This window comes from Rissa tridactyla, chromosome 9 (assembly GCF_028500815.1).
Source record: "Rissa tridactyla isolate bRisTri1 chromosome 9, bRisTri1.patW.cur.20221130, whole genome shotgun sequence".
NCBI classification, from domain to species: Eukaryota; Metazoa; Chordata; class Aves; order Charadriiformes; family Laridae; genus Rissa; species Rissa tridactyla.
This window is the reverse complement of record NC_071474.1, coordinates 40,782,644-40,808,683: the sequence shown is the minus strand read 5'-3', so window position 1 is coordinate 40,808,683 and position 26,040 is coordinate 40,782,644. Positions and strand designations below refer to the sequence as shown.

At 41.3% G+C, this 26,040-nt stretch overlaps 1 protein-coding gene across 2 annotated transcripts in view; it reads left to right on the top strand.

Moving 5' to 3' along the window:
* AFF2 (ALF transcription elongation factor 2) overlaps window positions 1-24,726 on the top strand; it is a 347,591-nt gene extending 322,865 nt beyond the window's left edge. For both annotated transcript variants that reach the window (XM_054214075.1, XM_054214074.1), the window contains exons 17-21: window positions 2,470-2,541; window positions 2,901-2,994; window positions 6,382-6,431; window positions 10,333-10,547; window positions 15,056-24,726. In XM_054214075.1, the coding sequence (XP_054070050.1) occupies window positions 2,470-2,541; window positions 2,901-2,994; window positions 6,382-6,431; window positions 10,333-10,547; window positions 15,056-15,177 (553 nt within the window). In that variant the 3' untranslated portion in view covers window positions 15,178-24,726. The remainder of the gene's footprint in view (window positions 1-2,469; window positions 2,542-2,900; window positions 2,995-6,381; window positions 6,432-10,332; window positions 10,548-15,055) is intronic.
* The last annotated feature ends 1,314 nt before the right edge of the window (window positions 24,727-26,040 follow it).

Sequence of the window (26,040 nt, the reverse complement as noted above, 5' to 3'; positions counted from 1 at the left end):
CACCTTTGCTTTCCCCCGTGTATGCCGGGAATATCGCTGTTAATGTCAGTGTAATTACTGGCAGTTTACACAAGAGAAAGAAGAGGAGGCAAATCAGGCCCTAAATGCTTGGTTTTTAATATGACAAAGGTGTTTTTTTAACAGGCAGGATTTTAACATGCCAGATTAGCTATTAGGGACTGCCAAAAATAATGCATGTTTTACATTTTGAATAAGTAGGTATTTACATAATAAAATGTATCAAATCTTAAGAAGCTCTTACCCTCAGGTAAATAATATGCCTGTTAAATATTTAAAGAGATGTTTTTACATTCTACACTTCATAAAGAGAAGAAGAAAATCTAAAGAGATTACTCAACAAAAAAATGATGTTCACGCAACACTTAGGATCCAAGTTAAACCCTCAAGAGCAGAGGACTTAGGAAAAGGAGCCGCCTACCTCTGCTCCACTGTGCTGAAACTCTTCCTGCACTCTGACAGTGGCCAGCTCAGTACCTTGTGTCCTGAACTACACAGGATAAATTGTATTTAAAGAAATATTCTTTAAAGAAGTGAGTGCTTCTTCATAGGAACCCGCATTTATCTTTATTTTTTTAAGAAAACCGCGTGGCACCATTGAAAATGTTCCTCGGTCTAACAGCCTATCTCTTCAGAAGCAGATGGACCAAAAATCTTTGATCATTCAAGAGCCCCAACCACTTAAGTCAGAGAATGGCAGCTCTGGGAGTAGCTCACAGATGGGTGGTACCTGCCCTCCCCAGCACACGCGGCCCCGCTCTTCCCAGCAGCTCCTGTATCAGCACAGTCCTGCTGCAGGCTACACGGTAGATAGGCCTGGGCATGGGAGCAGCACCCGAACTGCGTTTGGATTGCTTTTTGAACTGCTTTTGACTATGGGAGAATCTGGAGGACTTCATTGTAATAGAGCTCCAATTTCTAACTAGCTAAAGGCAGGTGAGATTAATTCCACCACCTCCCATCAAAGGTAGATCTTAATTTACCAACTCTTGCATGCAGCTTCTTGTAGGCAACCAGAGAGAGACTGATTTGCCCATTTCATTGCTGCCAGTGGTCAGACATGGAAAAAAGGTGATTGCCCAGGTGAGCAGCAAGCTGGTACAGGTTCAGTAAACTCCATGGACAAATACACAATTCTTGTGGCCTACATGCGTGCAGAATGTACAAACCAAGTATGCGGCTGTGCACGTGCACTTTCTCAATATGGCTTCTAATGTTAACATCATAGATTTTTACTGTGAGATAAGAAATAGAAGGAGATTTTTCTCACTTTTACTCCTCCCTTCATCAGAGGCACCATTTTCCCCTTTTGCATTAGCTGTGTGTGCCCTGAGTATCTGCATCTATTTGTGAAAGCAAGTGGAGCATCAAAGAGATTGGGAATATCCGATCTGACTGCCAAAGGTGTTTTAAGTTAATCTTAATGCTAAAATCCCTAACACAACACTGAAAATGCCAAAGAGACATATGTCTTGGTGTTTGATCAGATTCGTTCAGTATGACTGGAACAACAATACCAAAGAGCAGGTGAGACGGGACATGGAGGAAGCACATCAGGTGGTGTGCTACAGCTGCAAGCTGGGGGCTGATGACGGGGTGGTGGGAGGAAGGCAGAGCGAGAGCAGCACTGCCTGCCTGCACTCCATTACCTCCTTGTAAATGAGAACTCATCAAGACTGCCTGGATACCTTAAAACTTTCTTACGCAACACTGAACCCTATTACTTATTCTAACACAAGTACCTGTGAAATTGCATTAGGGCTCAGAACAATGATTTTATGCGATGAATTGATTTTCAAGAGACTAAATGCATAGAATGGAGTGTGCTCAGTTAAAGAAAAAAAAAAAAGAGGTAGAAATACTCAATCTTTGATCATCCAAATGCTCGACAGCAGCAATTAAATAGAGAGGGAAGACCAAGTACACAAGACTCATAAATTAATGGGCCCAAGAATTTAAAAACCTGTGAACATGACCTTTCCTGTATTTAAAACCATTTTCTATATAAAATATCTTAAAAGCTTTGAAGAAGCATTTATGAGGATTTTGAAGGTATTATTCAAGTCCAAAGTATTATTATGTAAAACCTTATTATATATTACTCTGCTCTTCAGTACATATAGGGCCGAGATCTTAATGCTTCTGTCCAACACTCATCACAAATGTTTGCAGGACTCAGCCTAGATGGCTGGATATAATATCACTAATATGCCCAAGAAAAGTTCACCTTGTTGGCCCAAAAAATGGGTTAGTGATTTACTTTGGCCCTCCAGATTTTAAGTGGTGCTTTCTGTTGAATTTTGCATTGATCTCATCTTTACAGAACGATGCAACCGTTAACTGTTGCAGTCGGAGAAGAGTATCTATGTGTGGCTGTTATTTTTCAGTGTCACTAGTATTCCTGGAAACATCTTAACTCTCAATATCTTCTCTCCCCACCTCTCTGACAAGGTATGCAATGAGACTCAAGAATTTCACAGGCTCTTCTGCCACAGAAGGGGACAAGAAATTAGCAGTTTTATGGTAAGTCCCACTGCGACAATGAGAGAAGCGGCTAAAATCTTAAGGAGGACTTTAAAAGTACTGAATTACTTAAGCAGCTTACAGAAGATCATTATTCTTGTTGTCCATTAAACTATTAAAGGATAACTAATGGATTTCTTCAGCAGCTGACTAAACATTTATTCTTCTAATTTATACTCTTATCAAGATGGGATTTTAATGCTTTTGACCATTTTTTTTTCTTTCTCCATTTGCTTATGTTTCAAAACCTAACCTTAGAACAGAAACTGCAAAATATAGGTCAGTTTTTTTTTTTTTTTTACAGTTTATAGGTTTCTTTAAGCAGTGGAATTAACATAATCCTTTCCTAATTACCACAGCTACCGATGCTTATCACTTCTCTACTTGAGAATGTTTAAACTAAAGAAGGACCATGCTATGAAGTACTCCAGATCTCTGATGGAATATTTTAAGGTAATCTTTATTCTGTTTAATTTATTGATACGAAACGAAATTCATACCAGCACTGAGAGCTCTCACAGGTACAACTGTGTGACTTAAAAGTCCCACATTTAACCTCTCCCCTGGGAAATGTGGGCAGGATGCTGCCAGGGAATGGGGACAGAAGTGATTTGGGGATTTTTGGATTAGTCACTTGATTCAAAGGACCATACTCAGTACTTGTACTAAAAAAACATTATTCTCAACACCATGTAATGTTTATGCAAGTTTCTGTAAAGGAAACTGTTTCTTTCAAGATTTCAATGTGCAAGTGATTATGAACTGACCCCCAGTGAACCATAATAAAGCAATTATTTGGGCTTTAGTTAGTTAAATTTAGGTTTTTAATTCAGTGGGATTTGCTGAAGCTTATTGCAGACTCTGAGATTTCTCCTTTTATTTCTGTGGAACTTCAAATTGACTTATCTAAATCTTGAAAGTTTGCCTCTGCCTTGAATCGAGTGCAGATCAGCTGATTGTCATGACTCGGTCAAATGCTGTTTACCCAGTGTAAGAATGACAAGTCCTCACCGTTCCTAAATAAAATCTTCCTTCAGCTCTGCCAAGGTTTCAATATTTATATTTTTCTGGTTAATGCTGTTTGAAGCTTACATTAATTCTTGTACTTTATTACTACATATTATTCTATAATTATGGAATTACACTCGTTTGTCAGCACATCAGTCTTTTTTTGTTGTTTTTTTCAGCCCCTGTGAATTTGTTCCAGGCTTTGACGTATTAGTACTGCAAACCAGTAAAGCTTTTAACACTGCAGTTTTAATATTTTCATGTAAATGGTGATAAAATGGTCATTCTGCTGTAGAACTCCAGTACTATCACGCTAGCAACCACCACTTAGTCCTGACTTCCTTGGTGTCCTCTGTGTGTGTGTATCTCTGCAACTACCGTGATGCTACTCCTGATCCTCTGCTTACATTGAGGCTCCGTTGAAGTCCTTAGAGTGCCTCTGTTCTACTCACGGCGTTTTCAGTCAGGGATTTGCACAACAAATGAAATTCGAACTAGACACGTGTTTATAGCCTCGGCATTTTCATTAAGTGTATTCCATCCACTTCAGATTTTATCCAGGATGAATGTAGATTGTGTCTTAAAAAAGGGTTATTAGACAGATCATTTGATAAACTTTTTCTGCAGAGAGTAATGATTTCTTGAAAAAAAAAGAAGAGGGAGGGAATTCTTTCTTCCCTTAAAGCCACTTCGCTTTCTCGAGCTGTGCAAATAAGTACAATGAAGAACATATTACTACTACTCCTAGCATAAGACCATTGTACTGCATCCGCACAGAAAAAATGGCTTTTAATGTAAGTGAAAATAAGAGAAAAAAAATTAAAACATAATAAAATGGACAAATGAGGAATGCTGGTTTCAGGCATCCAGTTGAAGCTGAGTATTACAGCTAATGTTGCTGTGCGTATGCTATGGGCACTGTGACTCATTTGCTAGAAGTAGTGTTTGATGTATACAGATTATACGTTCAGGATCTTTTTGTGGTAAAGGCATAGGAGGAGGAAAGAAAAGAATGGGAGCGATTAACTACGTATTAGTTTTGTGTTGCTGCACAATGTGCTCTGTGTTCACTAGCAAGAATCTGTAATACAAATGAAATAGATTAACTATTTGAATAGAGTTGTTATTCAAAATTTTGCATAATTTTAACTGTGAAAAGCAGCCCACTGTTTACAGCAGAGCTGGAGAGGAATTTTTTGGCAGAATTTTTTTTTTTTATACTTTTCCTCACAAATGCCACTTTGTCTAAATTGAAACCATTTGTGGACAGAACTGTTTCTGATTAGTTTCCAATTAAAAGCTTCAAATTTATATTTTTGACATTTCAAAATTAAAAAAAATAACCATTTAATCATAAAAGTGGTTTTGAAATTTAGAGACAACTTGGAGTAAAATATAACTAAAATGATAAATTTTTAAAATTGAAATCAAACTTTTTAAGATTAGCAAAAGTGGCATCCTTTGATTTCGCCTAGAAGTGAAAGTTAGAGGACTATTTTTATGTTTTTGAAAATGTGTTGTCAACGGTCATTGGGGAAAAAATCCAAATATTTTCATTGTCAGATAACTACCTCCAATCGAGATGTAGTCTTAATCTTGACAGCTGTAGTATTTGTCTCCAGATACTGTCAGGAACAATCCCCAGACAGTAGAAACAAACATCAAAGCTGCCTCTTCATCCCTGAAGACTTTTCAGGGGAGTTTAGGATCTCCCTCCTTCTTACATATGAGTGGGTGGCAAAAATACACACTACACGTGCTCTCTAGTGCAAAACACTCCATTTCATGCTCACATCTTTAATGAAACACAGTGTCATGCTGTGTAGGAACAAACAGGCAAGGCCAGTATCATGGTTTGGGCAGTGTTTTCTGCTTTGGTCAATACTGGTTGGCAAGTTGAGCTGTGTTTTAGAAGTAAGGGGTAGGATTTTGCTCCCAGAGTCAGCTGCGTGACCTTGGGCCATGCCCTGGGCTGCGCTGTGTTCCACTGAATCTCTGCGCTTCACATCCAAAATAGCGATTGCAGTAACCAGATGAATCTTGTAACAATGGCAGTAATGCTTTGCAGAGAACTTGTAAAATTTGATTGAATTGTCACTGTGCGTGCTGACTTCTTTGCAAGGGAGCTCAGAGAGATTGTTTTCAGAAAGCACACATAGATAGCTTCAGCCCTGATACTACCACTTTTTATGGGAACTCGGTAAGATACCACCTACTCTGAGCAAGACTGGAAAAATCTGGGCTTTATTGTTGCTGGGCAATCTTTTTGTACAGGGTTGTACAAGGTGCTACACAGACGTGAAAGGCAGAATGAGTAAGCAGGTAAGGAAAGTCAATTTGTGCAAATAAAATACATAAAACCAAGGGCATTAATGCAGATCGTTACTAGAAGTTTTATTTCTACTACTGTCTCAATCCCAAGACACCTTCCCTACCAATTTGGGAGGGATTAATTTCATTCAGGCATCAACCCAAATTATTTCTGTTTCTTATTAAAAGACTGCAGGTCCCCCTAAAGATAAGAAGTCATTTGCATTCTGAAAAACTTACTTTGTAGAATAAGTTTCAGTGGTAATTAAACCGCTTCTTTGTGAACTACATCTGCTTTTACTGGAACTTTATTGTACTCCCTCTTTCATCAAGTGACTTTCAAGGTAGTGGTTGCAACCTACCAATCATCCATCAGCCATTTAATTATGGGACTGACGTGCAGAGGTGTTCTGCTACGTGCACTGTAGCTCGTGCAGGGAAAACAGGGCGTGTTGAACCTTGTGTCATCAGTATTCATGTACTTGTGTCACTTGTATTTACATTTTGGTTTTGTACTTACAGAACTCTTCAAAAGCCTCGCAGGCCCCCTCACCTTGGGGCGGCAATGGAAAGTGAGTATTTTCTGCTGGCACTTCTGTCTAGGAACAAGTGGTTCCAAGAGGGGGGGAAGTGTTTTGTGCCTCTAAAGGCAAAGGACAGGCCCTGACTCAGTGGTTTGGGAGCTACAGGTATGTTTCAAATACGTAGCAGGTAGAAAATGTTCTTCTGTGCTACAGAATTGATCTTGGAGCCTTGGGCTTGTGGGGATGAGGGGTTTCCACTGGGCTAAAGGGGAAGGAAGAGCTGAAACACACTTTCATCTTTGTGCAAAGCCTCCTTTGAGTCTCACATCAGCCATGGTGGGTCTGTGCTGAATTCTTTGACGGTTTGCTTCTCAAGCCAAATGAAGGCCATAAAAATATCTGTTAATTAGCTAGCGAGTACCATGTCATTTCAGGAAGCCAAAGTAAAGTTAACCTTCATTGCAATGATTTTTCAATGATTCGTTCAGTAATGAAAGACCAATGAATATTTCATTGATATATGGTAAGTGCTGTTTAATAAAACCGAAGGCATAATAGTGGTGAAAATGTGAAGGCACTTAGTCAACCAATTATCAGTGGCTTTATACTAACGTTAAAACACCCTCACCTCAGATATGAAGTCAGGGTAACGCAGTTATGATCTGCTGTTGAATGAAGGTGCATTGCTGCTGCAACCTTGCCTTTATCTTGCAATGTCTGTTGCCACCTGACACACATTTCTCCTGCCCCTTTCTCCTGGCCACGCGTACAGATACAGGTAAAACAAAACAGAGGAACTTTACCATTCTTTTCTTCTTTATCTGAGTAGGTTGAACAGTAGGTGAAAATGGTTATTGCTAATGGTCTCATTCTAGTGGTTCATAAGAAGAAATGACTATTAGACACTCCAAGGAAATAAAGTAATAAAGCTGTAGAAGGGGTTGGAGTTCAGCGAAAAAGAGTTGAAGTTTTCAAACAGACTTTGTTCTGAATCAGTGCAAAACCAAAAATTCCAACATTTTGCTTGAAGGAAATATTGTCTTAGGTAATTCAAGATACTTTGGGGTATATATACGTGTGTATGTATATACCCATCAAATACACAAAATTATTTTGAATATATGTGTGTATATAGATATTTAAGTATAGATTATAACACAAATCTAAGTGATGAAATAGAAAATCACTTTAAATAAAAACCAAAAAGCTATTTTAACATTGGAAAAGCAGCTACTAAATTAAATTATTCAATATATGCCAGTTTTTCAAGGCACATTTTTTTTAAATGTCAGTGAAAGCTTGTATTTCAATAAAAATACAGTAAGGTTTACATAAAGTTTTAGTGCCAAAATAGACCACTGGAGCATTACACCTCCTTTGTTCCTTAAGAAGTGGCTTATACCTAAAAATTTCATGGAGTGGAAGTTATTCTTTTATTCCTGTCCTATAACAGACCCCTATGAAGGGTGTGCTCTGCAGGTGATGACATCTCCCTTGCTATTTAAAGAAGCTGATTAGGTGCCCAGGATTTAGAATCCATGGGCTTTGACTGGAGAAGAAGATTTTTGTCCAGCCACAACGTAGGCAGCAGAGACACAGCATTCAGGTCAGCATCACTTCTAATAACACCCGACTGATCGGTCTCTTCCCACTAACTTTGGAGATAAGGCAGTAAAGCTCTGAAAGTGCACATCTCTGTCTTTTATTCAGAGAAGGAAGCACTTGGCGTGTAAGAATAACTGAATATGACAAGGCCTTGTTGTAACGGTGTTATTATGTCACCCGTGACCCAACACACAAAGACCACAGTCCACGCTCAACTCTTCTGTCCCCTCTGTCTGGGGTCTCAGAAGAAAAGCTCTCCAGCTGGCTTAGAGTTGCTGTATATCTCAGGTGTCTACCGGTGGCCCCAAGGATTGTCACGGGCCTGGTGCTACCACTGGCAGCATGTGCTCTGCCTTCCCCAGGGCTACTCACTCTACAGTTTCCTCTTATTCCCCTGCAAATTTGCACCAGATGGGAAGATAAGTCACACACCACAGAGGAGAGACCAAACACCATCAGGGTATGGCACCACTGGAGATGGATCAGCAGCCTAGTTCAGAATAGGGAGACAGCAGGGTATTCTTAAATCTTTTTTTGAACAAAGTAAAACTTATCTATTGCCACAAAGTGTAGTCTGCTCAGGATCTCAAACCTTCAAAAATCTCAGCTTGGCTTCCTGGAATTTTTGGCCACTGTTGCTTGAAAGGGTTGTGAACCTCTACAAAGTTGGCCTGAGTTCCAGGCTGGCAATGAAACAAATTTTCCCTGGTTTCATTACAGAAATGTTTCCCACCTCTAGCGACAGAAGGCACAAAATAGAGAGATTTAATAGACTCACCACAGTAATAATGGCTGTGCACAACAGGGTAAATCCAATGAACAATGTGCTTTATTTGGCAGAAGTGCGTCAGCTTGTTGTAAGTGGCTCTAACAAAATAGTCCTGGTCTCCTCAGATACTTATGATTTTTAACTGCTCACAGACCTAATCTAGTGTAGTTCAGCTCTTCTGTGCATTAAAGACACCATGGCATGTCAAGTAACCAGGATGTTTTGAGACTTAAAAATAAAGCATTTGTGCCATAGGATATGCTTAAGCTGTAACACATAAGCTGTGTAAAAAGCTACTGGCTGCTGAATTAATGTGGTTTCTAGCTCTGGAAGAAGAATGTATCACAGGAGCCTGTTGCTGAGCACAGGTACTAGCAGGGCACTGCTGGAAAATCTGCAGCAAAAGCTGTTGCCATAAATGCCTTTCAGCCCAAGGCTGTGCCATGGTGGCCCTTTGTCCTACAGCACCTGCAGGGTGTCAGCACAGCAGGTCTCTGCCCACGCCCCACGTTCAGGACCCTTGATGGTGGCTTGTAAAGCCAAGCAGAGAAGCCATTCTGTCCTGGGGTTTGGGTCAGGCCTGTAATGAGTCTGAGTGAGCTTGATGCTGTTGCACAGCATGAGGCATCAGTGGCTGTCTGTCAAGAGAGGGGTTGCAACATCCCCGTCCAGCAAGTTTTGGTGTCTTTGCTTCATGCAGAGAGTGCTGGGAGCGTCTTGGCCCTGCATTTCAAGTGTATTCCACAGCAAATCGAATGCATTTGTTTAGGTAAGTGGTTCCAAATGGGGCCAAGAGAAGAGGTTTTTGGAACCCTTAATCTTGTTCACTGAAACAAATTTTCAAAGAGAATAGCTGTATGTGAGCGTTCAGTGCTGCACAGCTCTAAACATGAGCTTGCTGTGCTGACCTCCGCACTGCCTGCAGCCAGCAGGTGATGCCTAATTGCTGGTGTTAGAATTAAAGGAAAATCTATATTAGAACATTAGTGCTGCACTAAGTAGGTAACTTAAAACACAGCTCCGTACAAAACTGTGCAGATGAACTATAGGCAATTAGAAACAAATCTCCATAGCCAGTCTTGAAGAATCCTATAGAGATATTCATAATCCTGCAGTACCCTCAGCTCCTAATACTGCTCTGCAGGGTGCTTTTAAGACTTGCACTTTACTTATTGTGGTGACTGTATTTGGAGCAAACTGTCATTGTGGTTTCCACAAAATGCTTTGATAATAAGCCAGTATTGCACATTGAGTGTTTTCTAACTGCCATTGCAGCTTCTGGCAGCAGGTAGAAAAATCATTACAGCTATAAGATACTTCTTTCTCTGAAAGATTGCTCTATTTTTATGATAGATTTTTTTTTTTTTTTAAATAACAGGTTCATTTGTAGTGAGAATTAAATCCCTTTTTATTTTCAATCATTCACAGTTTATAAGATCTCCTTTCTCATAAAACCAGGAGATACTACTGCACATTCTCCCCTGACTGGGGTGCAGAGTTAATTTTTCGAGTGCATTTAGGATGGCAATGAAGTGGTGTGTGTAAGGGAACTTACTCTCCCTTTACTTCTCACAGGAGCACAGAAACACCATCGCCCATGTCCCTGAGCCCGTCCCCTGTCAGCTCTGCTGGAAGCAGCGCAGGTACCACCGGCTCCTCCTTGGCGGGAACCATCACCATCCCTCAGCGCATCCACCACATGGCTGCCAGCCATGTCAACATCACCAACAACGTCCTGCGGAGCTACGAGCACTGGGACATGGCTGACAAGCTGACTAAGGAGAACAAAGGTGCCCCGCTCGGCTTCTTCCTTGTCCCCTTTGGCTCACAAGCTTTAGCTTGCTTTCTGTTCTCGTAGGCGTTGTTGGGAATTGGACCCAGAACCATCGCATCTACGAGCACAACTGTGACAGCCTGAGCAAACAGACCAAATCTGCTTGCTGGTCACTGTAGCCAATGCGGATCTTCTCTTGTCAAGCACAGAGGGGGGATGTGTAACACACGCTGAACATGGGGTTATCAGAGCAGCTGGCAAATAATTTAGTGAACATGAGCCCCAAGTGATGAGAGCTTTTGAGTCTGCAAATTCGTTCACAGCTTCAGCTTCTTATAGAGCACCGAGGTTATTTTCATACTGCTCTGTCAACCGGTTTAAGACTATTAAAATCCTAGCTAGGATAATAAGCAAACATTAGATTTTATGTTTATGCAGGGAGTCCGATTAGGAGATGTCCACTGAAAGCCATGACCTTGACTCTCCTAGGGTTGGATTGCAAATCTGCCTGTTTATTCCTAACAGCATAATGTAAGTCTTTACCACAGTCGTTTCAAAGGAGTTTTGGCAAGCAGTTTGTGACTGGGTTATATCGAGTCCAGTGGAGTGGCTGAGATGTAACTAAAGGACAAATTTGGCCTATTGTTGGCCAGCCGCGAACTTCCCCATGATAATGTAATTATTCAGATTCCAGCTTTGGGCTTACACAAATCATTGACAAAGCTTTCTTTGACACTAGAGATGCAGAGCCTAACTGGGAAATATTCTCATCATGAATTGGCTCATTCTCTTAAATTATACTGAGATTTCAGATGGCTGACTTTTCCTGACAAATGTGCTCGCTGTATGCAGTTTGAGCTTACTCCCATTAATGTCAGTGGCAAATTTCCACTGATTTAGAGAAACTAAGCTTGAGATTTATAGAGTTTTATGTCTGAATGGTGGGTCGTAATGATCTATCCCTGGATGAGGAACAATAATAGAAGTTCTGTCCAGTCCTCCCCACTGCTTCTTGTCTTTGTTCGCATTGGTTAATTTAGTAGCAGTGCAGTCATTTTGGATTTTTTCCATAGCTGCATCCATTTTCACAAAATGTGAAAGTGATTCCCTGTCAAATGTACTGCAGAATGTTACAGTGGGAATGCAGAAGGATGCTCTGATAGGAGAAAGAGATGGCGATAATCTTGTAATTAGCCCTGTGTGTTGTGGAGTTGTTAAATGTTCTACTTGGTATTGAATCAAAATAGCTCAGGCATTCAGCCAGCAGACAGCAAATGTACCCAGCCACTGCTGTTATCAGTCCTAGAGCTGGATGAGAAAAAACCTGCTGACTCTCTTTCTGCATTTCCCCCCCTGCACACTTCTTTGTTCTCTTTTTGATTTACGATCAAATAAACCCAATTCTGCAAAGCCATATAGGAATAATCTTTATTCAGATGAGCAGTCCCTTTGACTTTAGTGGGACTGGATGCATGAATAAGGCTTTCTCAAATGAGCAAGACATCTAGGGTTGTGCCCTGTTCTTTCATATCTTGTTTCACAAACTGCAGCCATGTTACAGGGAATGGAAAGTTCGTGTTACTTCAAATTTCATTTAAGTATTATAAACCATGCGAGAGAGACCAGAGTTTCATAGTGCTATAGCGTGTCTGTCTTTACATTTCGTCTGGAAAGATACCTCATTTCTAATTAAATGCTCAATTTAAAGTTGCATGCTTAAACACAATTAACTGCAATTTGAAAAATTCATGGTGTAACAAAAAAGTGTATAAGAACTGCTGTGGTACTCTGCAGATCTTCGTTATGTCACATGATGGATTCCGTTTACAGAAGGATTTTATTTAAGACAGTTTGACAGGAGAAATGTTGCAGTGTTTCATGGAACTTAGCTGTAATTATTTTAGTAGATGTCATCGGCACCTCTCAAATAATTCAAAACACCTATATCTTGCTGGCCGGGACAGGACTCATCCCTTTCCCCCTAGCTATCTCTAATCCACCTTTGCCAACTGGACCGGCCGTTGCAGTGCCCAAGCTCTGGCACACTGGCGTGTGGACTGTGAGTTTGAAAATGCTGAATGACAGCAAGCGGGGTAGGTCCAAACCCCAGACTCTGCCTTGAGTCCCAGGTAAAGGACAGATCTCTTGGCCTCTCTCTTAGGCGTCTGGGCAGTCAATTCATCATAAAGAATGAGATTTACATGCCCCCCCCCCTTTGAAACAAAAATAGTCTCAAAAAAACAAACAAACACAAAGCCAGAAAGAAACACATTTAAGATAAACATGAATTTTCTTTTTTTTTTAAAAAAAAAAGATCCAGTCACTATTTTCTTTTTTTTTTTTTTTTTTGTGGTCAGCTCTCATTGTTTCTCTTCTGAATCACAGGGTGTGTCTTGCCCAAGAACATGTCCCTGATGAGCTAATAGAGATGGGTATAAAAATGTGTCCCCATCGTTGTAATGTCTAATAGCCTTTACCTATGAGTCTTACTACTGTCATAGATGTTTCTTAGGTCATGCCCATGCAGAGACAAGAGATTTCTTCCACGTTGTAGGATCTGTGCAGCCTCCCCTTGTCCACGGCTGTCAGCTTAGGTTTTGTGCTCCTCTGAGTATGCTTGCGCGCTCCCAGTTTGGACTTGACTCATGTCCAGCTGGCTCAGAGCAGGAGACAGAAGCCTTTCTTGTCAGCCTGACAAAAGATGTGCCATTAAAATGAAAAGGCATAGCAAGAGGGAGAACAGCAGAACTGTGACCCGCCAAGCTGAGCTGGTTTGAAAAGGAAAGCGGGAACTGTGTACCTCTGGTTGAATTTCCCCTGGTCAGTAGAGTTTAGAGTGTGTGGGAGAATAGATAGGAGTTTGTCATGAACTCTGCATATATAGCGGGCCAGGCTAAACTGTGGACTTCCCAAAGCCAACCCATGGACTGGTTTGTGTTGGATCACCTAGAGAGTTGTTCACCATTTATAACATCAGACTCTCAGCTGACTTTGCAAAATCAGGTAATTTTTTTAAGCTTCTAACGATAGCAGCACTTTTTCTCTACAGTAGAAAACTATCAGCTCTGTAGTGACAAAGGCCCGTTCTTTCATGTATAAATTTAATAAGTGGCTTCAGTGCTTGTAGCTTTTTCAAGAAATGTTAAACTGAAATTAGGCCTTAAGGTGAATTCTCAGTGTTTAAAGCAATTACTATTTATCTGAAACTAGAATGAGATCTCTAGAATGCAAGCAAGACAATGCATTATTTCACTTCCAAATGTATTGATTTTACACTGGAAGAGGGGAATAAAAGACAGTGGAAGGAAGATTAAAAGTAACTGCTGGCTGCAGCATCTTAACGCAACTGGTGATAGCCCTAAGCTTTCATTATGCTTGCCTCCAGCCAAATCACTTTGTGCTGTGATACTGCTGTAGCTCCCAAGCTGACCAGGGTCAGGCTGTCAATACTTGGAAAGAAGACCTCAAAGCAGCACTTACTTGCTGAAGAAAGTACTGATAATGATTTTGTACCCATCATCTGCTCTCCCGAACTGCAGCCAATACAGTGTTAGCTGGCTGAGTGCCGGACTCTGGATTTTAGATAGGGTGAGAATGTAAAGGCTCGGCCACCAGTTGTTGTGGTTGTCGGTTGTTATCTGAGCTCTGAGGGGCTTTAACTGAGAGCGGGCTCACACTTGCCTAAATATAGTTTAAGTGTTGTATATGTGGGAATGCCTTTGCCCCAGTGAGCAAAAAGACAAGCTGTGGGAGAATAGAGGACACAATCCAGTTCTCCATTGAAAGCAATTAGGAAAGGTCTGTTGGCCCTAACAGGATTAGTCTTTCACCCAGAGAGCATCTAAAACATGGCATAAAGTAAACTGCTGTGCTGCTTCCTAACTATGGTTCTCTGTTTAGTGACCTCCTGTTAACACTTCCCAACACCGGATCCCAGTGGCCTTACCCATCTTGTCTTTCCCCTCATCTCCTAGATGCCATTTTCCTACTGTGTTCCCTCTCTCCTCTTCCTTCTCCCCTCCCACCCCACACACATCCTCTGGGTCTGCAGCTGGAGCAGGATGAGCAGAGGGCCAAAACTGCTGCAATGGCAGTAACAGAAATTGGAGGGTGGGGAAAAGGGCGAGCAAGGTCGTCTGCAAGATCCAGACTAGCTCTTCATGCCCAGGAGAGGGTACAACATAGAAAAGGAAATGCCACAATTCATTGCCAGCTGTTTAAATCATGCAGTCAGCAAACCTAGGCTCCAAAAACTGAAAGCGCAGATCATCAGAGCTAAAGGAAGACTATTGGCAACCATTCATACCATGTTGTGGTTGACTTCCAGCATGGATAATCTAATTTCTTCAGTTTAAATATATTGTTGCCTCTGTTTAAATTCTTCCCTACTGACCATGTGCTCACGTGCACAACGTCTTGAGAACTCACTAATTGCACTGCTGCTACTGAGTGGGAAAGCATGGCAACACATGTATTTTTGTACCATTGCCTGAAACAATGACTTCTGTTTCTTGTGTATTGCAGAATTCTTTGTTGACCTGGACTCAGTGATGGGACCCTTAACACAACACAGCAGTATGACCAATCTGGTTCGTTATGTTCGCCAAGGACTCCACTGGCTCCGCATTGAGGCTCATTTGTTGTAGTGACTGCTGCCCCGTTCATTACATCCCCATTCTTCTACCTCTACCAGCGCAGAGACGATCACTGGTGGAACTCCACTCATTTCTGGAAGTTTATTCATGTAACTTCATTTTTATTGCCTTTTTTAATATCCTATCTATTGGAAGTAGAAGTCACCATAAATGGAACTTAAGACTCAAGAGCAGTATGTGTTGTACCATCTAATCATTTTCAACAATTTTCTATGCCTTGTGTCTCCTGGATCCTGCCATCCTTATGTGCTTTATGGAACGGTACATTCCCTGCAGTATTGTTTTAAGTCCATGCTGCCTTCAAGTGAAAACAAAAAAGCACTTTGAGAAGATATGGATTCCTGAGAAATAGTACAAAGCGTCTTAAATATTTGAGGGTATATATGAGAAGTCCCTTCTGAAATAAATTAGTAGAAATTATAGCTATTCATTCAAAATCGTCTTCTGAACCTGAACCAAGCTTTTCAACGCTTCATTCTGGCATCGTTACCTGACACAGTACATTCCTAAGATTTCGTACTTCCTATAGGCTTAATCTCTAAAAGAGAACATTGAATATCTTACAGGTACATAATGTAAGATCACCAAAGGTGTTAAGAGGTAAAAGGTTGAAGGAATGCCTCATTAAAGAATGATGACACACTATGCAATGAGGTTTTGATGTTCCATTCTTCCTGTTTATTGTTGGCTTAATAATTTCAGTAGGCAGCAGAATTTATTGCAGTTTTTAGGCAATTTCAAAATATTAGCTTTCATAGTCTTATCTACCATTCCTGTACTAAATCTGTGCATTTTCTTTCAGTTTTACTGTTTAGTCTCAAACAAATACTCATCCAAGATTCTTCTTCATAGAACAATCTCTCCTTGCATAGTGACTCAGTGAAAGCAGATTTTAATGGGACCGCTGCGCTCTAAGCATTGATATTGTATGTAAAAGTCCATTAATAAGTGTATGCAGATTCTTCATGAAACTTTCTAGAAGTTTAACTAACCAGCTACTGTTGAAACATTATAATTCCATGTGGCATCAATTTTCACCTGTTTTGTTCATTTCAGAGCATTAGAAACGAACAGTATTATCTTGCTATCTTGAAAACAATGTCAAATTAAATAAAATCACCAGATTTACCCAAAAGCAATATAACATTTGTTTAATAATGGCCATGAATACTTCAGTCAGATTACCTATTTTCCAAACTCTGCATCTGTTTACCCATGCTGTCATGTTTTGGACCATTCTTCTAATGCGTGAATAATAATGAGACAGTTCAGATAGAATTTCAAAGCAATTGTGAATAAATTACACCATTTCACATTTGCTCTTTCCTCCTCTTTTTTTCCCCTGTTATAAACTGCACTGCTTTTCTGGTGCCACTGCAAGAAGCACTGGTGCATGAAACAAAACAAAATGAATTTATATCAATAATTCACAAGACTTTAAATGGTCTCATCTCATTCTTGATATAACGCCTGCATACCTTACTGAACAGTAAATTCCATTTCTATAAACAGAAAATGCTCATAGCAATGTAAATATTATTCTGTCTCATCTCATTGAAATAATACAATATGTGTATTAAATCCCATCCAGATATTAGTTAATTGCAATTACCTTCTGCTATATAATCCTGTATATCCTTTAATCTGGTGAGTTATTGGATTCTACTCACTGGGTTGTGACCAGATAAATAGGACAAATTTGCATTTAAAAGGTTTAGACTGTTATGATTTTTAGAGCAGGCCTTGGATATTTGCAATAAGAGCAGTTTAAGGACTCTGCCCAGTGCACATTTAAGACAGACATTACTGTAGCTGTTGTATATTAGCTCCCTGTAGTACTACCTTTTCTTAATAATCAATAATTCCTAATATTTTGTTCCACAAGACTATATTGTAAATTTAGCCAAGGTGCATCATTAGAGAAATCATCCAGTTTAGGGTTGTCTGCAAAGGACATTTGCAGAACATGCACATCCCGTATTATCTGCACATTCCTGTTCCTGACGCGGTCGATACACCCTTATCTGTTCTCTGAGGGTTTCGGTAACATGGCTGAAACGTGACTCTGACAGCATTTGTCACGCTGTTTCTGGCCCCGGTAGCTAATGAATAAAACCACAACAGTGAGAACTACTCAGAAATGTAGATGAAAGGTGGTTGTTGGGTTTTTTTAAAGAAAAAGAAAACAAAACACTTGAAGTATTTTTTTAAATTTTTTTGAACAGGGTGAGTACTTAGATGAAGTAGTGTTGGGGAGGGGGGTTGTCATAAGCCAGAGTTTTCCATTCTTTTTGCAAGATCTCACTAATGAGATTCAGTAACTATTTAGTCTAATTAAGTGCATTGTTGTCACTTGTTCCTTTAATGTAGACTGAAATCCTAGACTTCCATGCGTTTATAGAGGATAGACGTGTCTTGAAATACAATCTTCAGACACAAGCCTGTTCAAAGAGTTAGCTGCAGTCACTTGGTGAAGACAATGCATTATCTTTTCCCCTGTTGCTTGCAGTAAACAGACTCTGAGCTCTGAATTTACCCCGTGTTCACAATCTGTTGCTTAAACAGCTTAAGGAATTAGCCCACCTGATTTTGTATCCTGTGACTTAGTTTGAAATGTATGCTGGAGCAATGGCATGATTATAATAAGTCCAGCAGTCAAGTCTAGGATCACAAGCCAACTTACTATTTAGCAGTCTTGTTTCAAAAGCGGCTTAGAAACGAATTAAATATGGAGAGTGAATTACCGTCTTATCCCTGGGGATGATGCTTCTTTTGGGTTAGTTATTAAGGATTATTGCACTTTTACAGGCACTATATTCATCTCATTTCAAATGCCAACATGTCATCTTTGTGGAATCATTTTACCTCTTAAAATATTACTCCCAGCAGAGTTAATCAAATGAGATTGTTTGTTTGTTTCAATCCATGGAGAAGCAGCGTGTGTTTGCTTGGGCATTTGCTATGTCTGCTCTTAAGACTACCCACTTCAGGCATCCAAACTCATGAACCAAGCACCAAAAAAATTACAAGATTGGCTTCAAATCACGGGTTGGTTTTTTTTAAATAAACTTTTTTGGTTGCTGTATTGCCTTCTGGGTACTGAGCTTTGAGACTGATTTCATGACACGTTTACAGGCATTTTTCAAGCATGCCAAGGGCCAGAAACGACACATTTGTTTTTAATAGTGATAAACTGGGACAGTGATGTAATCCCTTGATTTCTGCAGCTGGGATTTAAGAAGGACACCAAGCTTCATAAAAAATTGCCAGAGCTGACAAAACTGTCATTTGTGTCCCATGCTTCAGGAGGTTTGGAGCAATATCAATAGTTCAGCAGCGAAGGGAGCATGCCAGTAAAAGGGCTAAACACAAGCATTTGGGAGCTCCATCAGTACGAGATCCAAGGGAGCAAAGTCCTAAGTGCTCATGCGAGGCATTTACATAGCACTTAACCTCCATGTCAAGAGCAGCAGCAGGTCGTAAGTGAAGTATTTGACAGTGTGCAGGCAGAATATCCTGCTCCGAGTGCAGTATCCAGCCATGCGATGCGTGTTGGGTCCTGGAGAGCAGGGATCGAAGGGAAGGCCTGAGATGATGTATCCCTCGTGGGCCATGTTCCACTAGCCCATGTCCCATTGGTCACTGATCTCAGCTGTGCTCCTTTGGCTCCTTTCAAAGGACAAATCGCTCTTCCCACACTTAGCAAACCAGCAGTGTGGATGGCCGGGTTTGGCCCACTCTTTGTGCATTTTATTTTATTTTATTTTATTTTATTTTATTTTATTTTATTTTATTTTATTTTGCCTTATCTTTATTTTTTTAGTCATTCTGATTTAGCTTACAGCCTTTTTGTTGATAGTGTTGGTGGCAACTTCACAGCTTGCTTCTTATAGCTTAATTTCACTTTTTCTTCCATGGTCTTTGGACTTTTAATCATTTAAATAGTCTCTCTGTGATTATATTGTCTCATTTATAAATGACTTCCAGGTCCTGCCAGGTCTGTTGATATCAGCGTGGGGTTTTTTTAAGAATAAAGATCGAGATCTTTGTTCCTCCTAAAGAAATGAAATCTGAGAAATTGAATCTGGACCTTAATTTCTGTGCTTTATTAATTTCACAGATTTTACGATGTTCTTCCATTACAGTAGTTTAGATTCACTGACAAGTTTATGAGTACTTTGGAAGAAATGTTTTCATTGTATTTTTGTCAGTATTTAACGCTGTCTAAATTCAATGATTAGTTTTGTGAGTGCAACTTACAAGATAGCAAAAATGGGGCTGGGAAGGATTCTGACTTAGGTATTAATATACTACTTTGCTTCGAGTTCAGGAGAAGCTCCGCTACACACAGTATTGAAGCACACACATGTCTGTGTGCGCGCACACATATGGATGGATTTGGATGTGGATTTGCGACAGAAAGTCCTTGCTCAGTACTTTGTAGCCCAGGAAAAAAGATGCAATAGCTGTAAAAAGAAAACACTCTTACCACTGCTGAGCGGTAGCAGAGTTACTAGCGTGTTCCTCTGTAGTTTGTGTGTAGTCCTGTTTGCATTATTGTCTCCTTGCAGGCAATGAAGGTGTGACAGAAGGTAGCAGCAACTCTGTCATCTCGGTCCTGTGGTCCCTGAAGTCAGTGTCAAACTGAATGTGCTGTCAACGTTTTGTTTTTCAGAAGATTAACTCATTTGCAATAGACCAGTGTCTTAAAATTTTAAGAAAGGCAAAATATTTCACAAGTCACCAAAGCAAATTGATTTGTACTTTTGAACCAAGCGTAGAAATGTCCTGTATTTGGGCAGGGCCACGGACCGAGGTGTCATTGCAAAGGGCCTTTGCCTCTCGCAGCATCTCCCCGACCTCACCGCAGAGCACTGGGAGTGGGGCAAAGGGGATGACGCTGAGAAACCAGTCCACTGTCCTTATGACATCTTCCAGCTTTACTTTACATACTATTTTATAAATACAAATAAAACAAGTCTTGTTAATGTTGGGAGGGCTCAGTTCCTCTATCTCTAATACTCCTCCTGAACTTCCGTGATATAACCAGGCCACTGTACTCAGCAATGCGTATGGGCATTCTGTATTGTCTAATGAGGGAGAGATATATATCTCTCACTAGATAGAGTGACTTATTTTAGATTTATCACTTGATATTTAGTAGCCTATATGTATAGGCTAAAACCTCAGTTAGGCTCTCCTTCGTTACTGAAACCTCCCTGCTACTGAATGCAAAATGTTCCTGCCTGACTTACAGAGTAGCCATCTCCTCCACAGTATTGTTGTCAGACCTGCCTTTCTGATGGACTCGGTAGCTTTACTTTAGCCACTCTGTTTCAAAGGTGTTTTGTCTGTTTCTTTTGTCTTCCAAGCTTAGTGATTCCAATCATCTCACGCCAGTTTAACCCATGGTGGTAGCTGTTGAAGTCAAAAGAGACTGAGTTCAGATCTCGTGTACAGCCAGGGGGATCCTGTGGCTCTGCAGACAGAAGTGAGAGCAAAGTCAGGTTCAGAGGAGTTACTGCCTAAAACTGGCGTCAGATGAGAATCAAACCTGGCCTCATCAGGAGGCGCTTCAACAGAAGTACTACGAAGATAAGCTGTGCCCCGAACCACGGGGTACGTAGCGACATCTCAGGCAGCTTGTTGACACTGTAATCGTACTAGGCAATGGTAAAGACGTGAAGAGTGGTTTAAAGAAACTGGGGCGAGTTGGTGTGGTCTGGCGTTATGAATTTAACCTGTGTGTGCTTCTTGGGAAAGGGGATTCATTACTGTTGATATGTCCCGCAAAATAACACGTATACCATGGTATCCTACAAAATCTGAATATGGCACCATCCCATCCAGTTCCTTAACCCGCCTCAGGGTGCCACCACATGTCACAAGGAGCTAATGCTTGTCACTGCCCTGAAGTCACCATAGAGTTGAACCATTTTTCCCTTACAACTCCAGCAAGGACCAAGCCCAGGGACCCAGCAGCCAGCTCAAGTAGCGATGTGTGTACTCAGTGCTTTGGAGAGGGGCTGCAGAAAAGACCTGACGTTGCCTACCACAGGCTGTGGCGCCGCGCAGAGCTCCCTGAGCCCTCAGCCTGCTCGGGGTGTTGGACTGCTACAGGTCTGCGCACTGTGAGTCCCCGCGTAGCCCTGGCCACAGTATTGCTGTGCAGGACACATGGTGGGGGCCATGTGCCCAACAGGACTGAGTGACCCCAGCCCCACCACCTGGGTGCAGCAGAGCTGTGGCTCTGCATTGCTCTTAGGTCTTGGTCCTCTGCGGCTGCAGATGGGACTTGGATTTGAGCACTCCCTGTTACTGGCACTGCATCTGGAAACGCTAAACGGGTTGGTAGAAGCGGTGCACGCGCGAACGTCATAAAACTAAGGCAATATTCACTGTATGCAGAGTCACAATTTAAATTGTAGTGGCCACATGACGGCTCGTGCTTATAGGACTCTCGCTGAGTCCTTCTGATGCCAGTGGTAAAAGCCATGTGAGTGGATGATGCAGCTGTTTGAGACTGGTTTTATTCCTTGATTTTAACTTAGTTGCCCTCTATGCAAGTTCTGTAAGCTCTCTGTGCTGGATATAAGTTTACTCACAGTTGTGTGAGTGTCACCCTGTTGTAATTCCATTGAAAAACCCATCAAGTCGAGGTAGCCCAAATTTCTACTCGGTTATTTCCTTCTCTGAATTAGAAGGAAAGTCAGATTCTGAAGTGAATTTCATTGTTTCAATGGACAACAGTAACTACAATGGACCAAACTTTGAGCTAAGCAAATGTAACTTGTCTCAGTAATTTGTGGAATTCATGGGACCAAATTCTGCTGTCGTATGACAATCGTGCAAGTCTTAGGGAGCTTGCTGAGCACTGTTTATCAAAGGAGAAGCTGGTTAACAAGAAGTGGCATGGCATTGCCGGAGTTAAGTTTATTGGGCCAGAACTTCAGTTGCATTAACCCAATTAATTCAATGGAATTACACCCATTTTCGTTCTGGCTGAGCACCCATCCCACTGAAAATGGTTCAAGGTCTCTGGACCAGTGCTGGAATAACTGCGAGCAGACTTGCTCTTCAACCAGACCATGTGTTGACTCAGCCCTTGCTCAGGGAAACCACCATTGACTTCGGTGACAAATAACGTGGAGTTACGGACATGAAGAAGCTTTGACCCTCTGGCAGGAGGCACTTACCCTTGAATTTATGAATGAACTGAATAGTAGGTAGCGATGTGTACGCTTTATTTATGACAGAGGTAGAGTACAAGTTCCTCAGCTGGCGTAAACTGGTATAGGAGTACTGATTTCAGTGGAGTTAATCCAGTATGCGCACACAGAGGAGCAAACCCTCTAACCCCAGACTAATTTTTGCCAATATATCTCTATGCAGATAAACTCCCAAAGCTTTTACCATCATGCCTTTTTTACTGATCATGCCAATGAAATGATTAATGTACCCTAATCCTTGCCTGTAAGGAAACCTTGTACTTTGCAAAGCTATGCAGTATAGAGCACATCGTAAAACTGCTTTAGACCACACAGTCTGGAAAAGCGTTATCAGACACTAGACTAACGGAGCAGCTTTTTATCTGATGTCGATTACGCTTTCACTCTGCACTTCCACCGCTGGGTTTTACATATGGAGTGAATGATGGTTGTACGTTTCTGATGACTGTGGGCCAAAGCTTCAGCTGATGTGCCTCTAAGTAGCTCCGTAGATGTCAGTGCTGATTTACACCAGCTGAAAAACTAGTCCTCTCCCTTTTAATAATGTGCTGTGTGCCCTAATGCAACTTTATAAATACATACTGAAGCGGAGTGTATATTGAACTATTCTGATTCAGCACCAGATAATCCCTGCTGGAATTGGAGGGCGATTTCTGCCTGCCATCTAGGCTTGCATATGTTTTGGTTTTAACTACAAGGCATGTTGCAATTTCATTACCTCTGAGTTTAAATATTTACTGGCATCAGCATTAGCTTGCATAGAAAAATGGCAAATAAATTCAAACGTGTCATAAATGCTCTCAGTCTAGAGATGGAATCTGTTACTTCAGTTCAAAGACATTGCAGCAGGCTAAAGTGGCTTTTCTAAGCCAAATGGGTTTTGTACATTTAAAAGTGATGGCAAATATTTATCTAGGCCCAATTCTGCCGTTCTTCCCCTGAGCATCCTAATCAGCAGGTTGCTCCACTGAAGTCCACAGGAGTAACTGTGTAAATCAGTGCTCAGCACACAGACTGCAGAATCAGGCACCGAATATGTTAAGTTGATGCAATCAGGAGTTTAATTTTAGCCATATGTATCATTTGAGGACACTTAAAAATTATGTACATTTTATCTGAGCTGACAGTCCTTGTAATTCCATAAAATATTGTATAATTTATTGCTGTCTGTATTTTTGACATCTCTGGATTGCGTATCTTCCACTGAATCTTAAATGCTGGTTTTTTTAAAACCCACATTTGAAAGGTCTAAGACATATTGTCACAGAATACAAAAACAAGTCAAAAGATCTGGTTATTTTTTGCTTTGGTTTCGAGCTCTCCTTTGGTTTGTGTTCTGTCTTTGGCTGTAGTCCTCCCAGTATTTAAAAATGGCTCAATTCAATTCAAGTTGCTCCTTGCTTCTGAAAAAAAAAAAAAGCAAAACACAAATAAGGTTCAGGAGAAGTAATCCTGGCAAACTCAAAGGGTGTTTGCTATTTCTAGTTGTCTTGGTTTCTAACCGAGCGACGCTGGCCATAGTCTACTATGTTCATTCTCTTGCCCACCGTTTCTGGCTCTTGTGGCAAATACTGTTTTTTCCTTTTTTTTTTTTTTCTTTTGTGTGTGTGCGTGCGCATGTATAATTAACCAAAATATCAGGAAAATTTATATATGCTTTCTTCTGGTTCCTGGAAATAGAGCAACATTGTGACCTTATGGTCTTCCAGCAAAAGTCAGATTTAATTTCTGCATTACAGTGCAACTTAATTAGCTATTGGAATTAGATTACGATTTACTAAATGGCCCTTTACCTTGCATTCTTACTTTTTATTTACTATTGAAGTAGCCTTTTTTTTCTCCTGTGTGCAAATATCATATCAATAACCATTGCGATTCCACAAGGTGTCTTTGTTCTGAACAAGCATGTTATTCTTGTAAAGTTTTAAGTATAAGTTAAGATGTTTTGTACAGACCAAGGTAACTGTTAAAATGTCAAGCAATTACTGAAATGTTGTATAGTTATAAAAGTTTGATTTCTTTTGCTTTATATGTATAAAATTGTATCTTGCCTGTTTTGCTTTGTATTTCCAACGTGTTGCACAATTACGCATTTTGTTTACATTTGTTCCCTCTTCAGAAAAAAAGAAATAACAGTAATACTTTATGTACAAACATTTTAAATGTACTTTTGTTGTTTTTAAACACAATGTCTCTGTATAAATAATATTGGTTGAACTGGTACATTTGTGTCTCTCATAGAGGGATTAATTATACTGCCAGTGCATTGAATTATTTAAAAAAAAAAAGTAAAATAAAATTTTTATGAAAATGTAACCCATTTTATCACTATAAATTATTCTGTCTTCTGCTATTTTCTCATTCCCCTCTCAGGATACAGTAAGTATGGTACAGTAAGTACTGTTTGTGGGAGAGCTGTCATTGGTTTTAATTTTTAATCAATGTGTTTGTGTCATTGCAGAGACTTGAAATGACTTGATGTTAGAAAATAATGCAGTGCTGATGCCAGCCGTGAGGTAACGGGATCAATAGCGGGTTTTCCCCGTCCCTGAGGGGCCTCAGCTGCAAGACGGCAGCCTGGCTCCTGTCTGTCCCGAGCCCAACCGAAAGAGAAGGAGCCGGCCTTCAAAGGCGGGTGTTTTGGTTGCTGGCTGAGAAGCGTCCCAAGGCTGCGGCGTGACTGGCGTGCGGGGCTCAGGCTGCCCACCCTCGCCTGGGGGCTGCCTCTCTCCCCAGGGCCTTCCCGGCACGACACAACTAGAAACGCCAGGTTTTATGTCATCGTGGCAGAAATAAGCTCTAAGAGCCAGTGCCAAGAATACTGGCTCAAAAAGAGATGTAAAGAGCTCTCGAGAGATGCTAAGGGGCGCGCGACGTGGCTGCCCAGCGCGAGGCCGATGCGCGGTGCTGCTCAGCGCGGAGCAAGTGAGGTCAAGCTGCCCGCCGGGGAGGGACGAGCCGCAGCGCTCCCGACACAGAGTCCATCTCAGGCCACTGGCTCCGAGCAAAAGCAGCCGTCGCTGCGGTTCGCTGCACGGCCCCTCACGTCCTGCTGGAAACCCTTTCATCCTAGTCTGGGGAATTGCGCGCTGGGGAGGCGGCTGGGGGGGACGTCACAGCCCAGACAGCGTCGGGGAGGGGGGTGGTGAGCACAGAGGACAGATGGCATTGCAGAAGGATGCCTCCAGAGGCGTACCAGTAGGTGTTAGTCTGGATTCCAGGCTGAGTATTTATTGTAATGTCCTACTTCAAACAAAGGGACACTCGCTGATCTCCTCCAGCTTCTCTGCACCGCTTTCATCACATGAAGTGGCTTAAAGCTGTCCAGTCTGACCAGGCTACGGCTTTTCCAGTGTTCCTCATCCCACTGGTGGGAATGGTTGTCTGTAAAGGGGGTGCTAGAGCCCCAGTCCTTCTTCGCAATAAGTCACTTCAAAACAAAATCTGGAATTGGGTGTTTGGAGCTCACTTTGTATCGCATGTGCCCATTTCACATTCAGGGAGTCAGAAAGCATCCCCTCTGAATATCTCGAAGAGAGAGAGACGTCTTTTGGGTCAGCGGGGGGGGAAGGTCTGATGCTGCCGGTGACATTCGTTCCCCGAGTCCTCAGCATCCCCTGGGTGT